Source organism: Lissotriton vulgaris, chromosome 1_2 (genome assembly GCF_964263255.1).
Source record: "Lissotriton vulgaris chromosome 1_2, aLisVul1.2, whole genome shotgun sequence".
NCBI classification, from domain to species: Eukaryota; Metazoa; Chordata; class Amphibia; order Caudata; family Salamandridae; genus Lissotriton; species Lissotriton vulgaris.
Genome location: NC_141686.1, coordinates 62258314 through 62281751, shown reverse-complemented (window position 1 = coordinate 62281751; position 23438 = coordinate 62258314). Strand labels below are relative to the sequence as shown.

Genomic DNA, 23438 nt, shown 5'->3' with positions numbered 1-23438 from the left:
GTAAATATGGATAAATAATTATAAAAATGGACCAAACATAATTATGGATAAATACAGACGGAAATGTTAAAAAAACAAATACCATAAACCCGGAGCCTTAATTATACTCCAAAAAAACTAAAGCACATTTCAGGTACAGTACATAACTCACCAACCCCAGTACAGACATATCCCTCACAGTCGCCAGTAGATACAATTGCACGCACACACACTCAAATCACAGCCCTCCGTAAATTAAAATCACAACACTATAATAATATTATTCCAATAATAAAACCACACACCCCTTCCACAGCTCTCGTGATTCCTACAAATATACCCTATGTGATGTGACCGGCAGCCACCAGCACAGCTACTACAGCCCCAGTAGAAGTGCCACAGTCCCGTGTTCAGCCTCATCCCTTCACAGACCCCACCAGTGAACCACAGTCCCCAGTACATGCGTCAGAGTGGGAAGTACACGCCTCTCGTACGTCAGTAATCCCATCACAGGCCTCATCCATCACAACCCCCAGTATATCCCAGAGTCCTGTGTACCTGTCCCCTCAGCCCACATATATCTCAACACAGACCCCCTCTGCCCATCACAGCCCTCTTCCCCCATAAAAGCAAGAAAGTTCCAAGTGCATGTTCTATCACAGCTCTGCATGACATCACAGACAACTTCAGCTCACCAAAGCCCCAGTACATGTTACGTCATACCGGTGTATCCCATCACAGACCACTTCAGCCTACGATATCCCCCAGAGCAAGCGTCAGTCTAAAACGCACATCCCTCTCAATGTACATCATGTATCCTACCACAGACCCCTCGTGTCCCACCGACCGCTGCAAAGGCAGCGGAGTAGTTCTAAGCACACGCGCCAGCACACCATCACAGACACCTTCACTCCGGTTACCAGGTGAGTCCATGCCATTATTAACACCGTTTCCTACACCTAGGATTTTCATTACCACCTTAATGCATTTTGGCAAAGGGAAGTACTGTCTCGTTTCCCCTCAAACGACTGGACTGACACACCTGAAAACAGTGATTAGTAAAAGGAAAGTCCTGGACTGGAGCATTGTCCCGGACGACATGGAGTAATTTGGTAACCAGTGAGTGCCCCTCAGTATTTCCCGCACCAGGGCCCGAGTGTACCCTACCCGACCCAGCCCCCCCTACAGTTAGAGTACCTGCGACTGCAGCCCCTGCTTGAGGGTTCACCAGAGCCCCCTCCATTGGGATTTTCAACTTCCAGCCCCATTGTAGGTCTACTCGGCGCTGCACCGCAGACGGGGTTCTCTTCTCGCTGCCTGACGGAGGCGCCTCGAATCTCCGCGTCCTTTCCAAAGCGCTACAATTCTGTTGGACTGGGGGTCTCGCTCTGACAGACCCACCTAGTCTCTGTGCTCACTGAAGGTCCCGCAGTGGGCGCCTCGTCTCTGCTGGAGTTGTGCGCACACCGGTGCGCTGCCTTCGCTGGGGGTTGGTTCACGTGTGCCGCCTCCCTCCAGTGATCAGCGGTTCCCGCTCTCAGGTGCGCGCTGCCTCTTGCCTCCAAAGTGGTTCTTTTCCCCGCCAGCGGCTCTGTGGCTGCCGCCCGCTGGTGTCGCCCATTACCCCCACCTTCTGCCACTCTCCCAGTGCCAGTTGCGCCTCTCCCCTGCTTGCTTCCAGCAGCCACGCTGCAAACACCAGACCGCAGGGCACAGCAGCAAACACGAGGCGAGGCAAACTGCCACACGCTTAATTTATTATCACGTCTCCGTGCCATGGCCCTTTACTCACCTTTTTAAATTGAGAATTAATGGTATTCTTTTCGAACTTTTTTTGTAGCGCTACCTCACACAGGAGCCCTCGCAGCGCTGTAAAAGGGTACAAAACAGGAAACAGAAAGTCCTGCCATGTTGGAGACAGACTCCAGTCGGGTTCCTGGGATATACCCAGAGCTGACATGTTTTCAGTCTTTCCCTGGGTGATGTTACTCTTGAGCGAATGGATTTTTGACAATTATATAATATCTCCATAAAAAGTGACACCATAATGAGGAAAGTTGGGCTACGTATTTTTTTTTTACTTTTTAAACTTCCATAGCAAAATTATGTGTATGTACATGCCTCTCCTTGTTTAATAGCTTTGCCTCAGGCCATCCAGGGGTTTTGTGAATAATATCCATTTTACAAACTTTTTTTCGTCTTCTTCCGAGAAAATCGTGAAGTCAATGCAACTTCCCTCATTGTTGCGTCAACATCTCCCTCTTGCGCGTTGCCAGATGTTGGCATGCGTTGCATTTGCGATTTGTTTTCCTTTTCTCATGATACAAATCCCAGTAATCCGGCGCCTGCCTCGGGGCGCTTAACGTGTCTCCGTAATTGCAGTTCACAAACCTTAGAAACCGTGATATGTCATCCCCCAAATACTTAAACGAGCACGTGAGATTTACAGACAGCCAAGCAAACCGAGTCAGCACGAGAAAGCAGGAAAAAAAGTTGCCTGGATGCCAACCCCAAGTACCCTATAGTGACAGAGGTAAGGTTCCTCGCGCTGCACATGACATGATGTCGTAAGCATACAATTTATACCCCACCTTGCCAATATCCACAAAAGGGCTATGACTGCAGGAACGAAAAGTTAAATATTCATGAAAAAGTTCCCATTACCGTGGTCTCTCCTAAGCAGGTGCTGGCAACGCCAGTGAAGGCCTGAGGCCAACTTCAAGGAGCTGTACCCTACGTCAAGAAAGAGACTTAAGAGTAGTAGCATAATTAGTGGAACTGTTCGAGTTTAGAATAACAAACAGTGTAACTCAGTCCCCGCTCACTTCGACCTCTCTCTAGATGGAAAAGCCCATATTACATGTCTGTAGTACTGGTGATTCCATTCAGGGCCAGACTGAGAACCCGAAGCCGCCCTGTCAAATTTTGTTAGACCAGCCCCCGAACAGTGCGTAGCGAGCCTGACCACTGCTAGGAGGGTTACCCCCCCCCCCCCCCCTGCCAGAAAATATAACCCCCCCCCCGCCTCCTCAAAAAATATTGGAGAAAAAAAGGACAAACGGTGCATTTTACAACACATTTTACATTGTATATTTAATTGTATTAACTTCCATTGCATAGGAAGTTATAACCTTAAAGAGCACCAGGATACCAAGTAATACATATCCATAGACATTCTTAGAGAGAACACCACAGATAGACACACGAGAGATGTAAATCAGAGAGCACACAGTAAAAGCCAGACTAGAGCCTGCACAGTGCAAACGCAGGCCAGAAACCGTGGAAATGTTAAACATACGCACCCAGCGCCAGTAAGAGTGGAAATGTTAAACATACGCACCCAGCGCCAATAAGCGTGGAAATGTCACACAAAAGCACCTAGCTCCAGTAAGCGTGGAAATGTCACACATACGCACCCAGCGCCAGTAAGCGTGGAAATGTCACACATACGCACCCAGCGCCAGTAAGCGTGGAAATGTCACACATACGCTCCCAGCGCCAGTAAGCGTGGAAATGTCACACATACGCACCCAGCGCCAGTAAGAGTGGAAATGTTAAACATACGCACCCAGCGCCAGTAAGAGTGGAAATGTTAAACATACGCACCCAGCGCCAGAAAGCGTGGAGATGTCACACAAAAGCACCTACCGGTAGCTCCAGTAAGCGTGGAAATGTCACACATACGCACCCAGCGCCAGTAAGCGTGGAAATGTCACACATACGTACCCAGCGCCAGTAAGCGTGGAAATGTCACACAAAAGCACCTAGCTCCAGTAAGCGTGGAAATGTCACACATACGCACCCAGCGCCAGTAAGCGTGGAAATGTCACACAAAAGCACCTAGCTCCAGTAAGCGTGGAAATGTTAAACATACGCACCCAGCGCCAGTAAGCGTGGAAATGTCACACAAAAGCACCTAGCTCCAGTAAGCGTGGAAATGTTAAACATACGCACCCAGCGCCAGTAAGAGTGGAAATGTTAAACATACGCACCCAGCGCCAGTAAGCGTGGAAATGTCACACAAAAGCACCTAGCTCCAGTAAGCGTGGAAATGTCACACATACGCACCCAGCGCCAGTAAGCGTGGAAATGTCACACATACGCACCCAGCGCCAGTAAGCGTGGAAATGTCACACATACGCACCCAGCGCCAGTAAGCGTGGAAATGTCACACATATGCTCCCAGCGCCAGTAAGCGTGGAAATGTCACACATACGCACCCAGCGCCAGTAAGAGTGGAAATGTTAAACATACGCACCCAGCGCCAGTAAGAGTGGAAATGTTAAACATACGCACCCAGCGCCAGAAAGCGTGGAAATGTCAAACAAAAGCACCTACCGGTAGCTCCAGTAAGCGTGGAAATGTCACACTTACGCACCCAGCTCCAGTAAGCGTGGAAATGTCACACATACGCACCCAGCGCCAGTAAGCGTGGAAATGTCACACATACGCACCCAGCGCCAGTAAGCGTGGAAATGTCACTCAAAAGCACCTAGCTCCAGTAAGCGTGGAAATGTCACACATACGCACCCAGCGCCAGTAAGCGTGGAAATGTCACACATACGCACCCAGCGCCAGTAAGCGTGGAAATGTTACACATACGCACCCAGCGCCAGTAAGCGTGGAAATGTCACACAAAAGCACCTAGCTCCAGTAAGCGTGGAACTGTTACACAGGCCAGGCCGTAAAGCATGAAAATGCCACACATATGCACACAGGCCGGGGAAGAGTCCTCCATTGGAGCGGAGGAGCATCGCCCCACTTAAATTCTCCCCCCAAAGCTCCAGAGATGAAAAAAAATGGTAGTTCTTTATCATTTTATTTTTCATTCCCTGTCCCGAGCTGAGAGTCAGGATGGGGCGGGGCCACTGCTGACTTATAGCAGCAGGGAGGTGGGTACCGTGGGTGGGCTGTCTAATGTACTGTTTAAAGTGTGCATGGTCTTTTTGGCCAGCCGTCTTGCGTCGGCCAGCCACACATGCTAACTTTAAAACTCTCAACCCAACTGTCTTAAGATAGCTGGGTTGAGAGTAAATGTAGGCCTCCAGTGCGCTGTGGAGCACTGAGGCAGGCTGCTCCCTCCTATCAGGACGCTGCTCACATGCTGAATGTGAGCTGTACCAGTATTGGGCAAAGGAGTTCTAGCATCTGGTTCCAGTTCCTGGATGAAGAAGAGGTCCGGAGGTAAGTTAGGTACTTTTTATTAATTTTGTTATACTATTTTGCTGCCTGCCTGCACCCCACCCCCTCCCCATAGATGCCAGCTGCCACTGACCCAAGCCAGAAAGCATGGAAATGTCACAAATAAGGACGCAAGCAGAAAAGCATGTAACTGCCACACATAGGCACCCATGCCACAATGCATGAAAATGCCACATATGAGCAACCAGGCCAGAATGCATGAAAAAGCCACACATAGGGCAGAGTGCATGAAAATGCCACACATGAGCACCTAGGGCAGAATGCATGAAAATGCCACACATGAGGACCCAGGGCATAAACCACAGAAATGTTACACATAGGCACCCAGGCAAGTAAGCATGGAAATGACACAAATAAGCACCCAAGCAGGAAAGCATGTAAATGCCACACATAAGCACCCATGCCAAAATGCATGAAGATGCCATATATGAGCACCCAGGCCAGAATGCATGAAAATGCCACACATAAGCACCCATGGCACAATGCATGAAAATGCCACACATGAGCACCTAGGGCAGAATGCATGAAAATGCCACCCATGAGGACACATGGCATAAACCACAGAAATGTTACACGTAGGCCTCCCAAGCTAGTAAGCATGGAAATGTCACAAATAAGCACCCAAGCAGGAATGCATGTAAATGCCACACATAAGCACCCATGCCAAAATGCATGAAGATGTCACATATGAGCACCCAGGCCAGAATGCGTGAAAATGACACACATAATCACCTAGGCCACAATGCATGAAAATACCACACATGATCACCTTGGGCAGAATGCATGAAAATGCCACACATGAGCACCCAGGGCAAAAACCGTGGAAATGTCACACGTGGGCACCCAGGCAAGTAAGCATGGAAATGTCACACATACGCACCCAAGCCAGAAGTCAATCAATCAATCAATCATAGCATTTGTATAGCGCACTACTCACCCGGGGGGTCTCAAGGCGCTAGGGGAGGGGGGTCCGCTACTGCTCGAATAGCCAGGTGTTGAGCTGCTTCCTGAAGGCGAGGTGGTCCTGGGTCAGGCGGATGTGGGTCGGGAGGGAGTTCCAGGTCTTGGCGGCGAGGTAGGAGAAGGACCTTCCCCCTGTGGTGTCTCTTCGGATGCGTGGGACGGCGGCGAGGGCGTGGCTGGTCGATCGAAGCTGGCGTTTGGGAGCGTAGAAGTTGAGGCGGCTGTTGAGGTATCCTGGGCCTTGGTTGTGCAGGGCTTTGTGTGCGTGGGTGAGGAGACGGAAGGTGATTCGCTTGTTGACCGGGAGCCAGTGCAGGTCTCTCAGGTGTCCGGAGATGTGGCTGCGGCGGGGGATGTCCAGGATGAGTCGTGCTGAGGCGTTCTGGATCCGCTGGAGTCTCTTCTGGAGTTTGGGGGTGGTTCCGGCGTAGAAGGAGTTGCCGTAGTCTAGTCGGCTGGTGACGAGTGCCTGGGTGACCGTCTTCCTGGTCTCGGTGGGGATCCACCGGAAGATCTTGCGTAGCATGCGTAGGGTATTGAAGCACGATGAGGAGACGGCGTTGATTTGTCTGGTCATGGAGAGGGAGGAGTCCGGGATGAAGCCCAGGTTGCGTGCGTGGTCCGTTGGTTTGGGTGCGCTGCCTAGGGCGGGGGGCCACCAGGAGTCGTCCCAGGCGGAGGGTGAGGATCCCAAGATGAGGACTTCCGTCTTATCAGAGTTCAGTTTCAGGCGGCTGTTCTTCATCCATTCGGCTACCTCTTTCATCCCTTCGTGTAGGTTGGCTCTGGCGGTGGCGGGGTCGTTGGTGAGGGAGAGGATCAGCTGGGTGTCGTCGGCGTAGGAGATGATGTTGAGGTTGTGCTGGCGTACGATGGCTGTGAGGGGGCTCATGTAAACGTTGAAGAGGGTTGGGCTGAGCGAGGAGCCTTGAGGAACGCCGCAGATGACTTCGGTGGCTTCTGATCTGAACGGGGGGAGGCGGACTCTCTGTGTTCTTCCGGCGAGGAAGGAGATGATCCACTCCAGTGCCTTCTCCTGGATTCCGACGTTGCTGAGGCGCTGTATTATGGTGCGGTGGCAGACTGTGTCGAAGGCCGCTGAGAGGTCTAGGAGGATGAGGGCCGCCGTTTCTCCGTTGTCGAGCAGGGCTCGGATGTCATCGGTTGCTGCGATCAGGGCGGTCTCGGTGCTGTGGTTGGCTCGGAAGCCAGACTGCGAGAGGTCGAGGGATCCGTTTGTCTCGAGGAAGGCGGCCAGCTGCTTGTTGACGGTCTTCTCGATGACTTTTGCGGGAAACGGGAGCAGCGAGATGGGTCGGTAGTTCTTGAGGTCGGTGGGGTCGGCTGATGGCTTCTTCAATAGGGCGCTGAGTTCTGCGTGCTTCCAGCTCTCCGGGAAGGTAGCGGTGTTGAAGGAGGTGTTGATGATGTCCTGTAGGTGGGGAGCGATGATAACGTCAGCTTTGTTGAAGACGTGGTGGGGGCAGGGGTCGGTCGGAGATCCGGAGTGGATGGAGTTCATCGTGCGGATGGTGTCTTCGGTGCTGATCGTGGTCCAGGCGCGGAGGGTGGTGGTGGGGGGGCGGTGGTTCGGTTGTGGCGTGCGTCGGTTGCATGTTGAAGCTGTTGTGTATGTCCGAGATCTTGTTGTGGAAGTAGGAGGCGAGGAAGTTGCAGAGGTCTTGCGAAGGGGTGATGTCGTTGTTTCCGGCGTTGGGGTTGGAGAGCTCCTTAACGATGTTGAAGAGTTCCTTGCTGTTGTGTGCGTTGTTGTCCAGTCGTTCCTTGAACGCCGTCTTCTTGGTGGTGCGAATCAGTTGGTGGTGTTTTCGTGTGGCGAGTTTGAGGGCACTCATTTTGTCCGGGGTGGGGTCTCTGCGCCAGGCGTTCTCAAGGGCTCTGCATTTCTTTTTGGAGCACTTGAGTTCGTCGGTGAACCAAGGGGCTTTCTTGCTGCCGGTTCTGCTAGGCGGGGTCCTCAGAGGGGCGAGGTCGTCTGCGCAGTCGCTGATCCACTTCGTGAGGTTGGTGGCCGCTTGGCTGGGGTTCGTTGCGCTGGTGGGTGGGCTCTTGTTCAGGGAAGTTGCGAGCTGTTCGGCTGTGATCTTGTTCCAGCTTCTGCGGGCCACCTGTTGCTGGTGGTGGTGGATCGTGGTCCTTCTGAAGCTGAAGTGGACGCAGCTGTGGTCCGTCCAGTGGAGTCCGGTGGCGTGGCTGAAGGCGATGTCCTTGCTGGATGAGAAGACGGGGTTGAGTGTGTGTCCGGCGTAGTGGGTGGGGGTTGTCACCAGTTGCTTGAGACCGAGGTTGTCCAGCAGGGTGGTGGTGTTGCGGTCGTTGTTGTTCTCCAGGTGGAAGTTGAGGTCCCCGAGGAGGATGTAGTCAGCGGAGGGAAGGGCGTGCGGGGTGATGAAGTCGGCAATGTCCTCGCTGAATTGTGTGCGTGGTCCCGGGGGTCTGTAGATGAGGGTGCCTCTGAGGGTGGTCTTGGGGTCGATGTGGATCTGGAAGTGCAGGTGCTCAGCGACAGCGAGGGTGTCGTCGGTGTTGGTCGTGATGCGGATGGAGTTCCTGTGGATGATGGCGATGCCTCCTCCTGTCTGGTTGACGCGGTCCCTCCGGATGATCTTGAAGCCGTCCGGGATGGCGATGGCGATGTCGGGCGCTGAAGAGGCGTTCATCCAGGTTTCCGTGAGGAAGGCGACGTCTGGGGCTGTGGTGTCGATCAGGTTCCAGAGCTCGACGGCGTGTCTGTGGACGGAGCGGGTGTTGAGCAGGATGCACTTCAGGTGGCTGCTGTTGTTGCTCGTCGGGGTCTTGGGCACTGCTGGAGTGGTGCGGGTCCGGAAGCAGGTGAGCTTGCAGGAGAGGCAGCAGAAGGGTCCGTGGGTGCGTCTCGGGGTGGCTTGGTAGCAACCCGGGTGTCTGCCGGCGTTGATTGCGATGAGTTCGGTGACGTTGTAGGTCCGGCGGGTGGGCTGGTGTTGGCGGGAACCAGGGGTCCTGGCGCTGGGCGCGGTCCGGTCGCGGACGGGCGTAGACTGGCTTACCTTTGGCGCGCCTTCGGCGCACAATCGGCACGCCCGCTGCGCCTCACCGCTGCGCGTGCGCACGGTCGCCATTTATGGCCAAGTGCAGGGAGGGAGGGGCAGCTGGGAGGCGGGAGCGGGAAGGAAGGGGGCGTGGCTACACTCCCCGGCAGCGGGAATCAGCAGCGGGGAGCGGGTGCAGGGGTCAGCAGCGCAGGGGGGGGGGGAAACCAGGTACAGAGAGCAGCATGGGGACAGAAAACAAAGTGTCAGGGAACAGACTGTAAAAATAAAATAAAATACAGCAGAAGCAGGAAGACAGTGGCACACAACGCGGACTAAACAACAGGCGGGGGCGTGGCCTGAGGGCGGACCCGAGGGCGGGAAGGCTCTGCAGGGCAGGCAGTATCGGCAGGCGGGGGCACACGCAGCAGCTGGTGGCCGTGCGGCGCGAGGTTGTCCTACAAGTAGGCAACCCAGAGAAGAAGTAGAAGTGTGATAGTGTCACCCATAAGCACCCAGGCGAATGGGGCTCACAAATGTTTTAAGCAGCTCGTAAACAAAATAGTGAAGACACTATCCCCGGAAGGAGATAAAACCACACTTACCAGGAGGGCCCATTGGTGGTTTGTCATCCAGAGCTATACCAGGTCTCTACCACAAGCATACCTGGGAATACCTGTGAAGGAATATTTTTTGCAGGTGAGGATGGGAGTTATACCAGCAAAAGAACATCCTCCCCCCCCCCCCCTCCCCCCCCCCCATGGAAACGCTTGGAAATTAAAACGAACTGCAGACTTTCCGGTGAACAAAAAGAGGATGTCTTGCATTTACTGTGCAGCTGCAAAAGTCTAGAGAAAGAGTGAAGGCTAATATTTAAACAACTCTGGAACCAAAGACGACTGTAAACTTACCTACAAGCATTAAAAGCCTTCTTTGCAGGAGGAGACATTCAATTAGCTTGTAGATTGGTCCGTTTTATGAAAATAGCAAAAACTATGCTAAACCCTCCTGCTAGTACATTAATCGACTAAAAACACCAAAACCCAAAATTCAATCCATATCTGTTAAGCAGTCTTCTTGTTAGATTTGTTGTGAACTTTTAGGGTATAGCAAGTACAAAAAGTATAAATTAACGTTTGTTAAATGGAAACCACTGGCTTTCAATTTTCAATCTAGGCTAGTTTAAAAGAGATTTTCCAATTTTCGCTTGTAGTAAATAGTACTAATTAAAAAGTATAAACATATTGTTAAATATTAATGGTTTTAAACTAACCTCATCGTAATGAAATGAGTTGTTTTAAGTGTTTTGTAAAGGTGCCTTCTTTTGTATTCTTAGCTCAATTGCAAAGATTTTTATCAATCACGCAATAAAGAATTTCATCACTTTCATCACTTGCTCCCTCCTATCAGGGCGCTGCTCACATGCTGAATGTGAGCAGCGTCAGTTTTGGGCCAGGGAGTTCATCTGGTCCCAGTTCCTGGATGAAGAAGAGGTACAGAGCAAAGATGTCACATTAGGTGCGTTTTACTTATTTTTTTATATTATTTTGCTGCCTGCCTGCACCCAACCCCCCTCCCCGTAGATGCCAGCTGCCACCTACCCAGGCCAGAAAGCATGAAAATGTCACAAATAAGCACTCAAGCAGGAAAGCATTTAACTGCCACACATAAGCACCCATGCCAAAATGCATGAAAATGCCAGATATAGGCACCCAGGCCAGAATGCATGAAAATGCCACACATGAGCACCTAGGGCAGAATGCATGAAAATGCCACACATGTGCACCCATGGCATAAACCGCGGAAATGTCACACATAAGCACCCAGGCCAGAAGTGTGAAAGTGTCACACATAAGCACCCAGGCCAATAAGCGTGGAAATGTGACACACAAAGCTGGCTTTAGAGCCATTGCTGCCCAGCGCGACAATCATTTTTGGTGCCTCCCCCCCTCATGAACACCTCCTCGATTTCCCTCACGATCACAAGCCAAATATGCCCCTCATCTATCCATAGTCCCTCTCTCACATACATTTAATTTGTTTTAAAGCACTGGGAAAGGCTGACTTTACTAATAAGAATGTATATCTACTCAAACGAATGCATCATCAACATTAGGAATAGATGAAAGATTGGAGGAAAAAACAGAACGTCCTAACCTATTTTATGCAGTTTTCATGCAGCTCGTAACAGTTTGTAACATTCACTGTTCTCTATTAGGGTTGTAACTTTAGAACTGCGGTAACTAAAGCAGTAATTCACTCAGCAATCCACATAAAATACTGACTTTTGATCTGCCTGGTACATGTTCTTTGCAGCAGGCATATTAACCCTCTACGCTACTTTAAGGTGAGCCAAAACTGGCCCTAGACAAAACTCTGATCTCTCTCTCTAGCAGGGATCTTAATCACAGGAGTTATCTTTACATTTTTAATGCTGCCTGAAAACTTGACTCACAAGGAACTCTGCTAAAGGCATTTTCCTAAATCGTGTTATTACTAACCGAGGTCCACGCCACAGGTCAGCATTCAGTGCGACTGCACCAGTCACACTGCCTAAAGCCAGCCCTGGCGACACATAAGCACGAAGGCCAGTAAGCGAGGGAATGTCGCACAGAAGCACTCAAGTCAGAAAGCATGAAAATACCACACATAAGCACCGAAGTCAGAAAGCATGGTAAAATCACAAATAAGCACTCGGCCAGAAAGCATGGAAATGGCACACATAAGCACTCGGCCAGAAAGCATGGAAATGCCACACATGGCTCCCAGACTAGAAAGCATAAAAAAATTCAAACAAAGGCGCTGGAACAACTTTCAGAGACTGGATGCTGCCATCAAAGTTAAATAATAGAAGTCACAGGATTGTGAAAAATCCAGGCATCAGACGAAGAAGAAGCATAGCAAATCAGCCTCGCCTCTTCCGGCAGAGGCGGTGGTATGTAAGCAGTGGAGGATTTTGAAGACCACTTTTGTAAACATATTACTAAATCATGCTGTGGTAGTGCTCTCTCATTTACCGACAGCACATTTTCCAATGAAATTCCCCCAAACTCTCACTGATATGCAGCTTTGCTGATTAAATTATGTACCATTCAATTGATAATGTGGAGAAATTGAGATTCAGAAAATATTTATAATTGCACATCACCAAGTAAGGTGTCTTGATTTATTTTGATCCTATTAAAATCATTGTTTTCATCACACTTCAGAGCTACAAAATAATGTGCTTCGCTTTTCTAAAGGCTGATATACATTAGATTATTTGTGCAGTTCTTTTACAGATATTTTGTTTTACAAAATCTTCTAACTTTGAAGTCACAGAAATAAAAAATAAACACCATTCTCCATTTAAAAAGAATAAACAGCAATTTGTCAGATAACATAGCCTGAAAGTGGCCTGTCTTTGAATGCACGGTAAATCCTAGTTGGACAATGCGAAGGAGATACTCCTTCGGGAGTTTATTCAAGCGCGTTACAAACCCGCAAATAAATAAATAAATAAACCTAGCAGCTGTGGTCATGCACACCACCAGTCTGCTCTGACTTTGCCGCTCTCCATCCTCCTGGCTCGACACTGAAGAAAGCCCCACACAGTCTCCCTCTCATCTTTCTGTCACTGCGCAGGAGACTGAGGAAAGGTGAAGGCAATATCGAAGCCCAGTATCGGTCCAAAACTTGAGGTCACTCTGCCTCAGATGCACCCATGGAGCTCTGTGCACGTTTGCAACCCAAGGGGCAGCCAGTGAGGGCTTACATACCCCCTTCTCTTCCTCTGACTCTCCCAGGTGTGGCTAGTGAGTCTGGACAAATAGCCTTTGAAGTGACTCATGGACAGACAGACTGGTCCCCCACATCCAGACACAGGAAGGATCACCCCCATAAGTCTTTATACCTATACAGCACAGCACTGCTCTGCTCTCATGTCTCCTGTCCTTGGCGGCATCTCACCTTGCCCTTTTCACACCTGTGTTACAGGCAGTAGGAAGATTACAGAAGCTGGCCTGGTCTCTCCCCAGTGAAGTAAGTGGACCCACTACTTTTACACACTGCCGCCGGGCCCTTTGATCTCCGCAAGGATGGAAGGGCAGCCCGGTTGTCACCTCATCCTGGGGACACTGCTGGCTTCTGAAAATATTTTTAGTGGGTTTAGCCACGTGTGCTGTGCCTGAAGTACATCTTCACAATCCCAAATGTATAAAAGCATACAGCCATTTACTGCTGCAAAACAAAGTCAGCTCTTCTGTCGCCTCTGCAAGCTTCAAATGCAAATGTGGAATCAGTCAATGCTGTGTGCACAGCTCTGAACCCTAGCACCAGTCCAGCCCTGGTTCCATCAGAGTGGCTGGACCAGCCTGGCTCACACCACTGTTATCTGGCACATGTTTACACTTTCTAGGTACAAGGGCAATGGGACATCTCTTAACTCACTAAACCTTTCTGCTTCCTGTGTGAATGCCAGTGATCCCGCAAAGAACCATCAATTTTCATTATTAGCACTACAGACTAACTAACAATAGAAGATGTCTCCCTTTCTCAGAACTATACCTGAGGTTAGAATTACCATCTTAGATGTTTGAAACTCAGTTGTTGAATTTTCACCCAGGTGCATAATGCCAACCCATCAAGAGGCCCCCATTCAGCCCAAGGTCAATCAATATCTGTGAAGTATGGGAAACTCAAGAGCCCCTCATAATATTCCTCAGGGGGACCAAACATTACATTGCGTTACAGTTAGGCTATCCAGTTCAACCTATAATACCTTATAAAAGCCCGCCAAAATGGAAACAGCCCTCATCTGTGTGAACATATGAACAGCTGAACATGAACATATAAACTGCACAATCGCAAACTAAAATGCAATTAAAAAAAGAAAGTGAGAGACAAGGAGTCATTTGTATTTCTTCTTGAGGGGGCACCCCATTGTAACTTAGTTATACAAGGTAGCAGCCAAAAGGACTGGTCTAAGATTATTCTGCTTGAGTTGTGTTATTTAGGGATGTCCCTAAAATAGTTATTTCACTTACTGGTGGAAAAGGTTGACTCATAGGAGTCTTGGCCAATATGTACAATCACATTTACTCACAGACAAGGAATGGGTAAAAGCCTTTGATACATCTACCCCATTTCTAACAAGTCAGTATTGATAGCTGGTCATCTGCCAAACACTAATGCAAGGTGTATTGCCAAGTATGTGTTAAAAGACTGCTGTCACCATGCACAAGGAACAGTAGTAAAAATACGTGAAAAGACTTTCCTCATACCAATAAAATTCATAGTTGCAAGGTGTCTCATTGTTACATATGATACTTGCAGCTAATCCTGGCTTTTTACCCAACTGCACTTTACTGCTGTTTTTTTGCGCCTACAATTTTAACAATACAATTTCAAGTCCCATAACACAATGTGGTGTCTGCTAAAAGGCAAGCATTGTGTTCAACTGAGGCACTTACCATGGGAACACTTAGCAGCTATAAATGTCCAAACAAAGGCAGCACCACCTCAGTGTAGTCCGGCAAAGAGTGCAGAAAAGGAGTGGTGAGAATGCTCAATGCATCAAATTTCAGGAGCCTTTGAATGCAGGGGTACAAATGAAGCTGATGTCATTCAAACATTTTATTATTTCACAAGGAGATATGCTGTTGGCAGCGTTGACCACCCCTACAATCTCATAATACTTAGTAAGGAGTAGGTGAATGACCCACAATTATGTCCAGGAATTTATGTATTAGACATCTGAATATAGCACTCTCACTTCCTTTAATCCATTAATAGTTCTGTAAATCAGAAAGCCCTGAAAGAGTGAGTTTGAGAGGTACAATGAGATGTGAATGTGAGTGCGAATTCAGTACACAGACTTTCTATGCTTAAAACTTCTAACACAAGTCCATTGGACACACAGGCAATGGGAAGACACTACATAACCTGCATTATTATTCCTTTAAATGAAATATATGCTTTAAAGCAACCACTACAGAAAAACAACATGTTTTGTAAACACTGAGAAAATACAACGTTTGGCAGCCAAAGGAACACTGATAAGCACTGGTAAAAGGTTTGGTAAATACTGAGATAACACCACTGAAATGTACACTGAAACAGGATTCTGTGTGCACACAGGGCTGCTGAGAAACTATGACACATTGTAACGTTCTGAAAGATAGCTATCGTTCCATTAACCAGGACCTTTAAACAAGGGCACAATAAGAGAACAGAGACTTCAAGGGTTTCGAGGATATCAGAGAACTCACCAGCCTATCCATAGAACAACTATGTCTTTAGACACTTGTCATTTGAATATGGGCCTCATGCTCACTATGCTATTGGTTTCAAGCTAGCCTGGCTGATGAGGGGTGATACCCTGAAACCGGTCCCAGGATGCTTGTTTCTGGTCCAGGGAGGCCTGACCAGGCAGTTCGGGCTGGATTTGTCCCATGCAGAGAAGGGTCAAGACTGATTTGCAGATGACTGGGTCCAAAGTGGAATGGCAGGGTGAGCAAAAAGCGATGGTGTTAGGCCCTGGTCTCCTTAATGGGGGTGCATGTTTGACAATGTTCAGCATTGCATCCATCATCTTTTTGTGTTGCTTTATTCACAAGAGTGTATAAGGGAACAATTGGATTCCAATGCACGGTCACTCTTTGGGCCTGAAATAATGTAGTGCAACCAGAGACGCCTGTCTGCTCAAGGTGTGGTCTGGTCTATAGGCTGAGTAGGGTCTTAAGGTTGAGTTTCACACGTGCAATCCTGGTGCCTCAACTGAGAGCCTCATCCTCATGATGTCCTGATTCTGACAAGCATTTCCTATTTTCCGGTTCATTCACTATGGGAAACATGCTGTAAAATACAAGGATTTGCCATTATCGCAAATGGTATATATCTGTGCTATTGTGACTGCTTCTGGAGATGCTTCCACATATAACATGTTGTGGGCTGGCAGTGGATATCTGATGTCTGTCTGATAACAGCTGTCACTTACTTTCCATTTGCATGGCCAGATATATTTGGTTTCATGGCTTTAAGTGGGGCGCTCCTCCCAGTCTCAGACCCAGCAGTAGTTTAAAAGCTGACATTTAAATCTATCCCTTTCTTGCCCTATGTTCTTGACCTTAACACTACAGGCTAAAAAACTGATCAGTTTCTGAACAATAATTGTAAAAATCATTAAGGTAATCCATGTTGGTGATGTAGTTACTGTTTACATTTCACATGTTTCATTTAATCTTTCATTCCCTATGAGTATTTGCTTTTTCCAGGATGTTGTGTTTCCATAATTTTTAATGCAGCACATCATGCTTGTATAGCGCATTATTTGAAACGAGTTGCCTCCAGGTATTTATAACAAGCCACACTAGAGAGCACTGAAGTTTAGGATGAAGGCAGTGCAAGTTTTTCACAGTGCATGTCAGTGGGTCAAAATAGTGTTCAGAATACATGATCATCCGTTCTTTGGACTCTCTGCATACAGCATAGAGCACCAGTCATGTGTTCCAGTTGCAATTATGATTCTATGTAAATGTGTGTGAAGAAGGTACACAGTTGTCAAACTATTGACAAAGCAAAAGGAAAATAAAATGCAGTGCTTACAGGTGAGTGGGTATGTGATGGGTGGTGAAAGAGGGAAAACATGGTACTGAAGAGGAAAGGTACGAGGTGTGAGATTTAGGTGGAGAAGTTCAGCAAGATGTGGGGAAAAAAGGGCGTAAGTGTCTAAAATAGACTGCAGAGGGAAGTGGTGTGAAGGGATGATGGAGCTGTCTCAGTCACTCCCATTCTTCCCATCACACACTTTCATGAGCAGACTATGTTAGACATTAATGTCCTTTTTCTCCCCACATCTTTCTCAAACCCATCTCAAGGCCACCACCCCTTCCACAGACCTTAGTAATGTTTTATTCACAGATTCATATTTGCAGAATTGAAACATTATCATTATAATTATTTACAACAAAATAATTGTAGTTGATCATTTATCTTAAACAGCTAACAACCATTGGCAAAGCCAACAGTTTTGACTTGTTTTAGGCATAACTCGTGGTGATATATATCTGGATGCAATAACATAAACCTCTCAGGGAGGCCTAAAAATACTGGTCAGGAGGCGTGCTATGGGAAGCACAGGATTTTAGTTTACAAGTTTAAGCCCCAGATCTCTTGACTGGGGGTGAATGTATGATTTATTCAGCATTCTGTCCATCATTTGTTTGCTTAGCACTTTCCGCCCTAACTGGGATGGGTACGCCCAGACGTGGGTCCCTTGCTCATTGTGCCACTGGATTCAAGCTGACATGGCTGATGAAGGGTACTACCCAGAAACCGGTCCCCGGAGGCTTGTTTCCGGTCCAGGGAGAGCCTGGCTTGGCAGTTCGGTCTGGACTGTTCCCATGAGGCACTGAGTCAAGACTGATTTGCATATGGCTGGGTCGAAACTGGGGTGGCATGGGGTGGCATGGTGAGCAAAAGAACAATGGATTTAACCCAGATCTCTTGACTGGGGGTGAATGTTTGATTTATTCAGCATTCCGTCCATCAATTGTTTATTTAGCAATTTCCGCCCTAACTGGTATGGTTATGCCCAGACGTGGTTTCCTTACTCACTGTGCCACTGGATTCCAGCTAGCCTGGCTGATGAAGGGTAATACCCAGTAACCGGTCCCAGGATGCTTGTTTCCAGTCCAGGGAGGACCTGGCCTGGCGGTTCGGGCTCGACTGTTCCCATTGGGCACCGGGTCAAGACTGATTTTCATATGGCTGGGTCCAAACTGGAATGGCATGGTGAGCAAAAAAACAATTGATGTAGGCCCCGATCTCTGTACTGGGGTAAATGTATGACATTGTTATGCATTCTGTCCATCAATTGTTCTTTTTGCATTGGTGATATTTTAAGACTGTTTTTATCGTGAATACTATGAATATATCTACTTTTATGATTTAATGTGTTTAAATCGAATAAAGTACTTGTTGATTGATTAACTGTGGCAACAACAGCTGTATACTCCCGTCAGAAAAACAATTTACCAGAGAAACGACTCTGTTTTACTCATGCCAACACATGCAAAAGAGTAGGAAATTTGTGGGAATTCTTGTACCCAATTGTACCAGAATGAGCCATGGAAGTCTTCCTGAAGGAAAAATCTATGCTAATCAAAAATGTGGTACATCAAGATATAAAGGAGGGAAGCAGAATACATTCTGAGATGACCACTGCATTGTTAAACCAGCTATAATTGTAGCATTGATCACTCTTTACAAACACAAAATAAGAAACATTAGTCGGGAGAGGCTGTTTCAAGAGCTTTTTTACACCACCAAAAATTGGGGATCAAATGTGAGTGCTTCATCCAGTAGGTTATGATGACTTCCTTACCAAATGCCTCAACACTCTGAGAGGCAAATCTGCATTGTGTTTGCAGCTTTTTATGAAGATTAATACATATATAAAAAGCTGTTTTTAAACATTTTAAGCAAACATGTAAGCTTATGTATTGTCTCAAACAATCTTTGCTTTGCAGCGAAATGTACATGTATATATTAAAGTGTGTGGCAAGGTGCGTTTTCAGTTTTTGTTTTCCAGCATGGGACTGCATTCAACAGCTGTGGTGGAGGAACCCAAGACAAATGGGCAGTGCTTAATTTGTAAAATAAGTGCCAGGGCCCTGACTAGAGGCCAGTGCAGCTTGCACCACATATTGCCCTTCCAAGTGCTGCCATTACCGTTACCAAAACAACTACTAACCATCTCCCTCGCCTGCAAGTGCGACAGCTCAGATTATTCCAGGTCCCCAAAGCTAAAGGAATGGCCGGGGAGGCAAGTATTCGTTTTTTTTAAGGTACATTGTATTCATAAACAAGCGTTGTTGTGGTCATCTCTAAATAAGATGAGCAGCGCCACCATGTGGCAGGCTGTCATGAGTGTGATGTTGACAATTAGGTGCCGGTGCCCAGCACCAGAAACCACAGGCTCAAATTAAGCACTGCAAATGGACCTGGTACATCGACCCCACATGTCCAGCCCACATTGAGACGCTGGTGATAGGATAAGGCTGTGTGCCAAAGACGACAGATTGAGAGAATACTTTTGGAACTTTGAAAAGTGTACAGTCTACCTCCAGCATCCAAATAAGTTTAGGCCTGAAGAAGGACCACATTCTAAGTCGGTCCGCCAACAGGGAGTTAAAACCGGAGCATATTAACTCTAGCAAGGTTTAATGTCTTTGTCATTGATACAAACGATGAAAGAAGAAGATGTTCAGGTCACTGGAAGATTCAGCAATTTGCCCTGTGATATTATTTTATGAGGGTGTTCCCACCTGTGTGCTGCCACAGGATAATATATTAGGGAAACAAATTTAATGCAGGGCAGATAAGTCCTGGAAAAATAAACTCAGCCTCAACATCAGGAAACATCAAATAATGAGTGCTGCTGGTCGAATAATCATTAAAAAAATATCAAGAACAATTAGAATTGGGGGAAACGCTAATAAAAGGCTGAGGGAATGTTTCTACCAAGAAGTTGTACTGACAGAAAACAGAACATAGAACCTAATCTGAAGAGGCCTGTAGGAAGATAAACAAACGCTGCAGGAAAAGTTATCATGAAATTTGTTCCATGAACGGACGAGAAACTGCGTTCCATAGAGTAGGCAGAAAAAAAATCAAACTTTGGAAATGCAATCAAAATTTCACATTTTAATAAACAGCTGGACATTTAGTAATATGTGTCCTGTGCTTGGTTTTCACCAGCTCTTAAAGGTCACGTTAGGGATTTTCTTAAATGAAAATTAAAGCTTCTCCCTGGAGTTGTATCGTCCGACCCCTGGAAACACGTGCTTGCGGTATTCACGAGCCCCGCAGGTGCCCTTTTGATGATGTTGGAAGAGGGCATTCTTGTCTAAGAGCGGTGACAAGCTGACATTAAAAGGAAGCGTGAGTTATGCCCGTGGCTTCTTAAAGTTAAACCTGCACTGCAGGCAGACAAGACACGCCAAACCGGGCCGCGCCTACAGGCTTGAAAGGTGCAGCCCCGGGAAAGGTAACAGGCGGCTCCCCCAGTATTCAATGGAACTGAGACACTCGTAGCCACGGTAACCATGGCAACGGAAAACAAGCCCGCCGGCGTTATTTTGACTGTTTCAGTTTTTACTAAGCTGTTTGCTTTTGTGTTTTTTTTCTTGAAAAAGACAATACTTAGCCGTTGTGGCTTTTTACACAAACCCGCAGCGGCACCCTTTGCATCCCACGCCGATTGCTGTTAATTCTGCAGCTTGATATCGTCTTTTCTAAGCGCCTAGCTGGGGAAACTGGTAAAACCGCTAGCGGCCCGGATTTAAGGTGACCAGCATTAGGTACAAATGCCAAGGTTGATAATAGTAAGACTTCATATCACGGTGCTTAGAAGCCCAACATACATATCGAGCTATACAAACTGAGGCCGCTGTCGGCATCCATCCTTTGAAGTGGCTTGCCAGTGCCACGATTTCAGGGCACTCACAGGTGACATCGCAGGAGACATTACAGATTGCCCGAGTACCCCTGGTCTGTGATTGGTGGACCTGACTCCAATACCCAAGCCCGCACAGTTAATCGCACAGGGGAGGTTGAGGGTTTCTAGCATAGATAAATTAACAAGAGTGTTTTGTACATTACAATTGGTGAATGTAAGTGTCAAAAATATCTCTCAATAAAGCCTTCCTTTTTCGGGGATGGGGTGGGGATTAGAGGTTTTTAGCAATAGAAACGGAGCAGAACTTTGCGATTCCAAAAAGTTCTGAGTAAACTCTGCAATCTTCTGAGTTATCATGTTCTAATTTAATTTCATAATGCACGGAGTATAATCTATATTTGTAAGAATTCACCACTGTAGCATTTTGCCCCAATTGATGATTCCTCAGTGAAGACAGGACCTTCATGGAGAGCCACTGATGCTGAAGGACTAATACATAGGTACGTCACTAGAACGATGATCATTTTTGTTAAATTGTTCATGTTATCTTCACTTTAGTGGAGCGCTATGACAGAGTGAGAAAAGGTATGTTACAGGTAAGGTAAGATATGCATGCATCCTGTTCCAGAGGAGACCTGAGTAGGTTCAGAAGCGGGCAAGCATCTTGACGAAATTGTGACTATAGAGGCTCGCCCCTCCCGGGAAATGTTTAGCTGTGGAATATCATAGCTAGCGTATATTTTCTCAGCAGTGGATCTATAACAAACGGTTAGTCCGCAGCATTCATAGCACACCTTAGCGTGTGTGCTAAAAATGCAAACACACGTGGCATGATTTTTACCACCCACTTGTTCACTATATTTATCACCACTAGCACATTAGAGAGGTCCTGAAGAAAGCCTTACAATTTTTTTTATATAAGGCTGAAACATGTAGACCAGGGATAATTAAGACCAAATTCATTAGTCTTAAAAATGATCCACATTCTGTTTAAAAAACACCCTGGGCCACAGGGAATAAAGTAATTAATAGTTAGAGGTATTTTTAACTTACACCACTTCATCACACTCACATAAAAAAACAGCTCCACTATAATCAGGTGTTGCAGCACAGCTGGGTAGCATTCGGCTACTCAGCTGGGAACCCGATGAAGCATGACACCAACTAAGTTGGTGTGTTAGTTTTTTTTTTAACAAACCTGTGTGTTGACAGGCACCCCAGTGTCGGACAGTTATCTCGCTTGGGCCCGTCCAAGTTGTTTTTTGAGAGTGGGTAAGATATGTTGCACCAGCTCTGTTACAGATTCAATCACAAACACGCCTGCTATGTTATGCAGATTTATAGAGCGCACTATCACCGGGAGGGGTGCTGAGCAGGTGTGAGTCTAGTCCCAGGCTGAGGGCAAGTCTAGTTGGACCACTCAAAATGCCAGGTCTTCAGCTTCTTGCAGAATACAAGAAGTGATGAGGAGGCTAAGGTATATGTAGTGGCAGGTTGTTCCATGCTTTAATTGTGAAGTAGGCAAAGGCTTGATCACCGGATCTGGTTTTCAGTATGTGTGGGATTTGTGCACGTAGGAGTGTGAACGACTGAAGGTGCCTGTAAGGTATGTGAAAGCAGATGCAATTGTTATGGTATGCTGGGCCAGTCTTACATATTGCCTTGAAAGTGTGGTTGAGGAGTTTGAATAGTGCTAGTTTGGGAATAGGGATCCCGTGGAGCTCCTTCATGTATGGTGTGGTGTGAGTACAGCATGGGAGGTTGAGAGTGATTCTGGCCATTGTGTTCTGAATGGTTTGCGACTTTCTGGTGATTAATTTATTGATCCTGGCATAGAGAGTGTTCTTGTAGTCCAGCTTACTTGTGACCAGGGCATGGGTGGTGGCTTTCTAGGTGCTGATTTGAAGCCATTTGAAAATATTCCTCAACATCTTAAGGGTATGGAATCATGAGGCAGTGATGGCATTGACTAGGGCGGTCATGTTGAGTTTGCTTTTGATTATGATCCCCAGGTTCTTGGTGTGGGTGGTGAGTATGGATCCTAACTTTGTTGACCACCAGGTCCACCGTAATGTGGTCTTCCAGAAGATTATGATGATGAGGGCAATTTCTGTGCTGTGGTTAGGTCTGAAACCAGACTGAGTGGTGTTGAGGAGTTGTTGGTCATTTAGGTGTTCGGTTAGGTGTCCATTGATGGTTTTCTCTAAGACATTGGCTGCAAAAAGTAGTAGGGAGATCAGCCTGTGGTTTGCGAGCATTGAAGGGTCTGCAAAGGGTTTCCAAGCATCTGGGAAGGTTGTAGAGGAGGTGGAGGCATTCAGAATGGGTGTGGTTATGGTACTGATGGGTTGCAGTCCTCTAGATTAGGTATGGAAGTGGCAATGATCCCATGGGGCCCCTGAGTGGATGGACTTTATGGTGGTGGTCAGCAGGCAGGTGGGGTGATTACAGGCCATGTTGTTAGCATGGGTTATTTGGATCAGATCAGGACACATTTGGCGAGATCTGTCAGGTCTGGCAGTGATTTTGTTGCTAAAGGTTTGAGGGAGATTGTTGCAGAGACCTGCAATTTCTTTGCTTCTGTTGGTTGCTTTGATGCCCTGACCAACGTATGTTAGGTTATGCTAGCCCCTTCTTGAGTAGAGCGTACCTAACATTGGCATGGCCTGTAGGGATTTGTCTTGGTTTATCTGGGACTTCCCAAGTGGATTTGGCTTATGATAGGCTAGAGGATGTATGTGGCCTGGTGTAACAAGTCAACATTTCCAAGAATGTAAACATCACAATTATTTCTTATACTCATACATGATTGCTTGCAAAGT

General features: G+C 47.3%; 1 protein-coding gene across 1 annotated transcript in view; it reads right to left on the bottom strand.

The window, feature by feature from the left end:
- LOC147733914 (uncharacterized) overlaps positions 1 to 1752 on the bottom strand; it is a 57642-nt gene extending 55890 nt beyond the window's left edge. The window contains exon 1 of the mRNA XM_086952808.1: positions 1177 to 1752. Coding sequence (XP_086808934.1) covers positions 1177 to 1247 — 71 coding nt within the window. The 5' untranslated portion in view covers positions 1248 to 1752. The remainder of the gene's footprint in view (positions 1 to 1176) is intronic.
- Positions 1753 to 23438: the final 21686 nt, after the last annotated feature.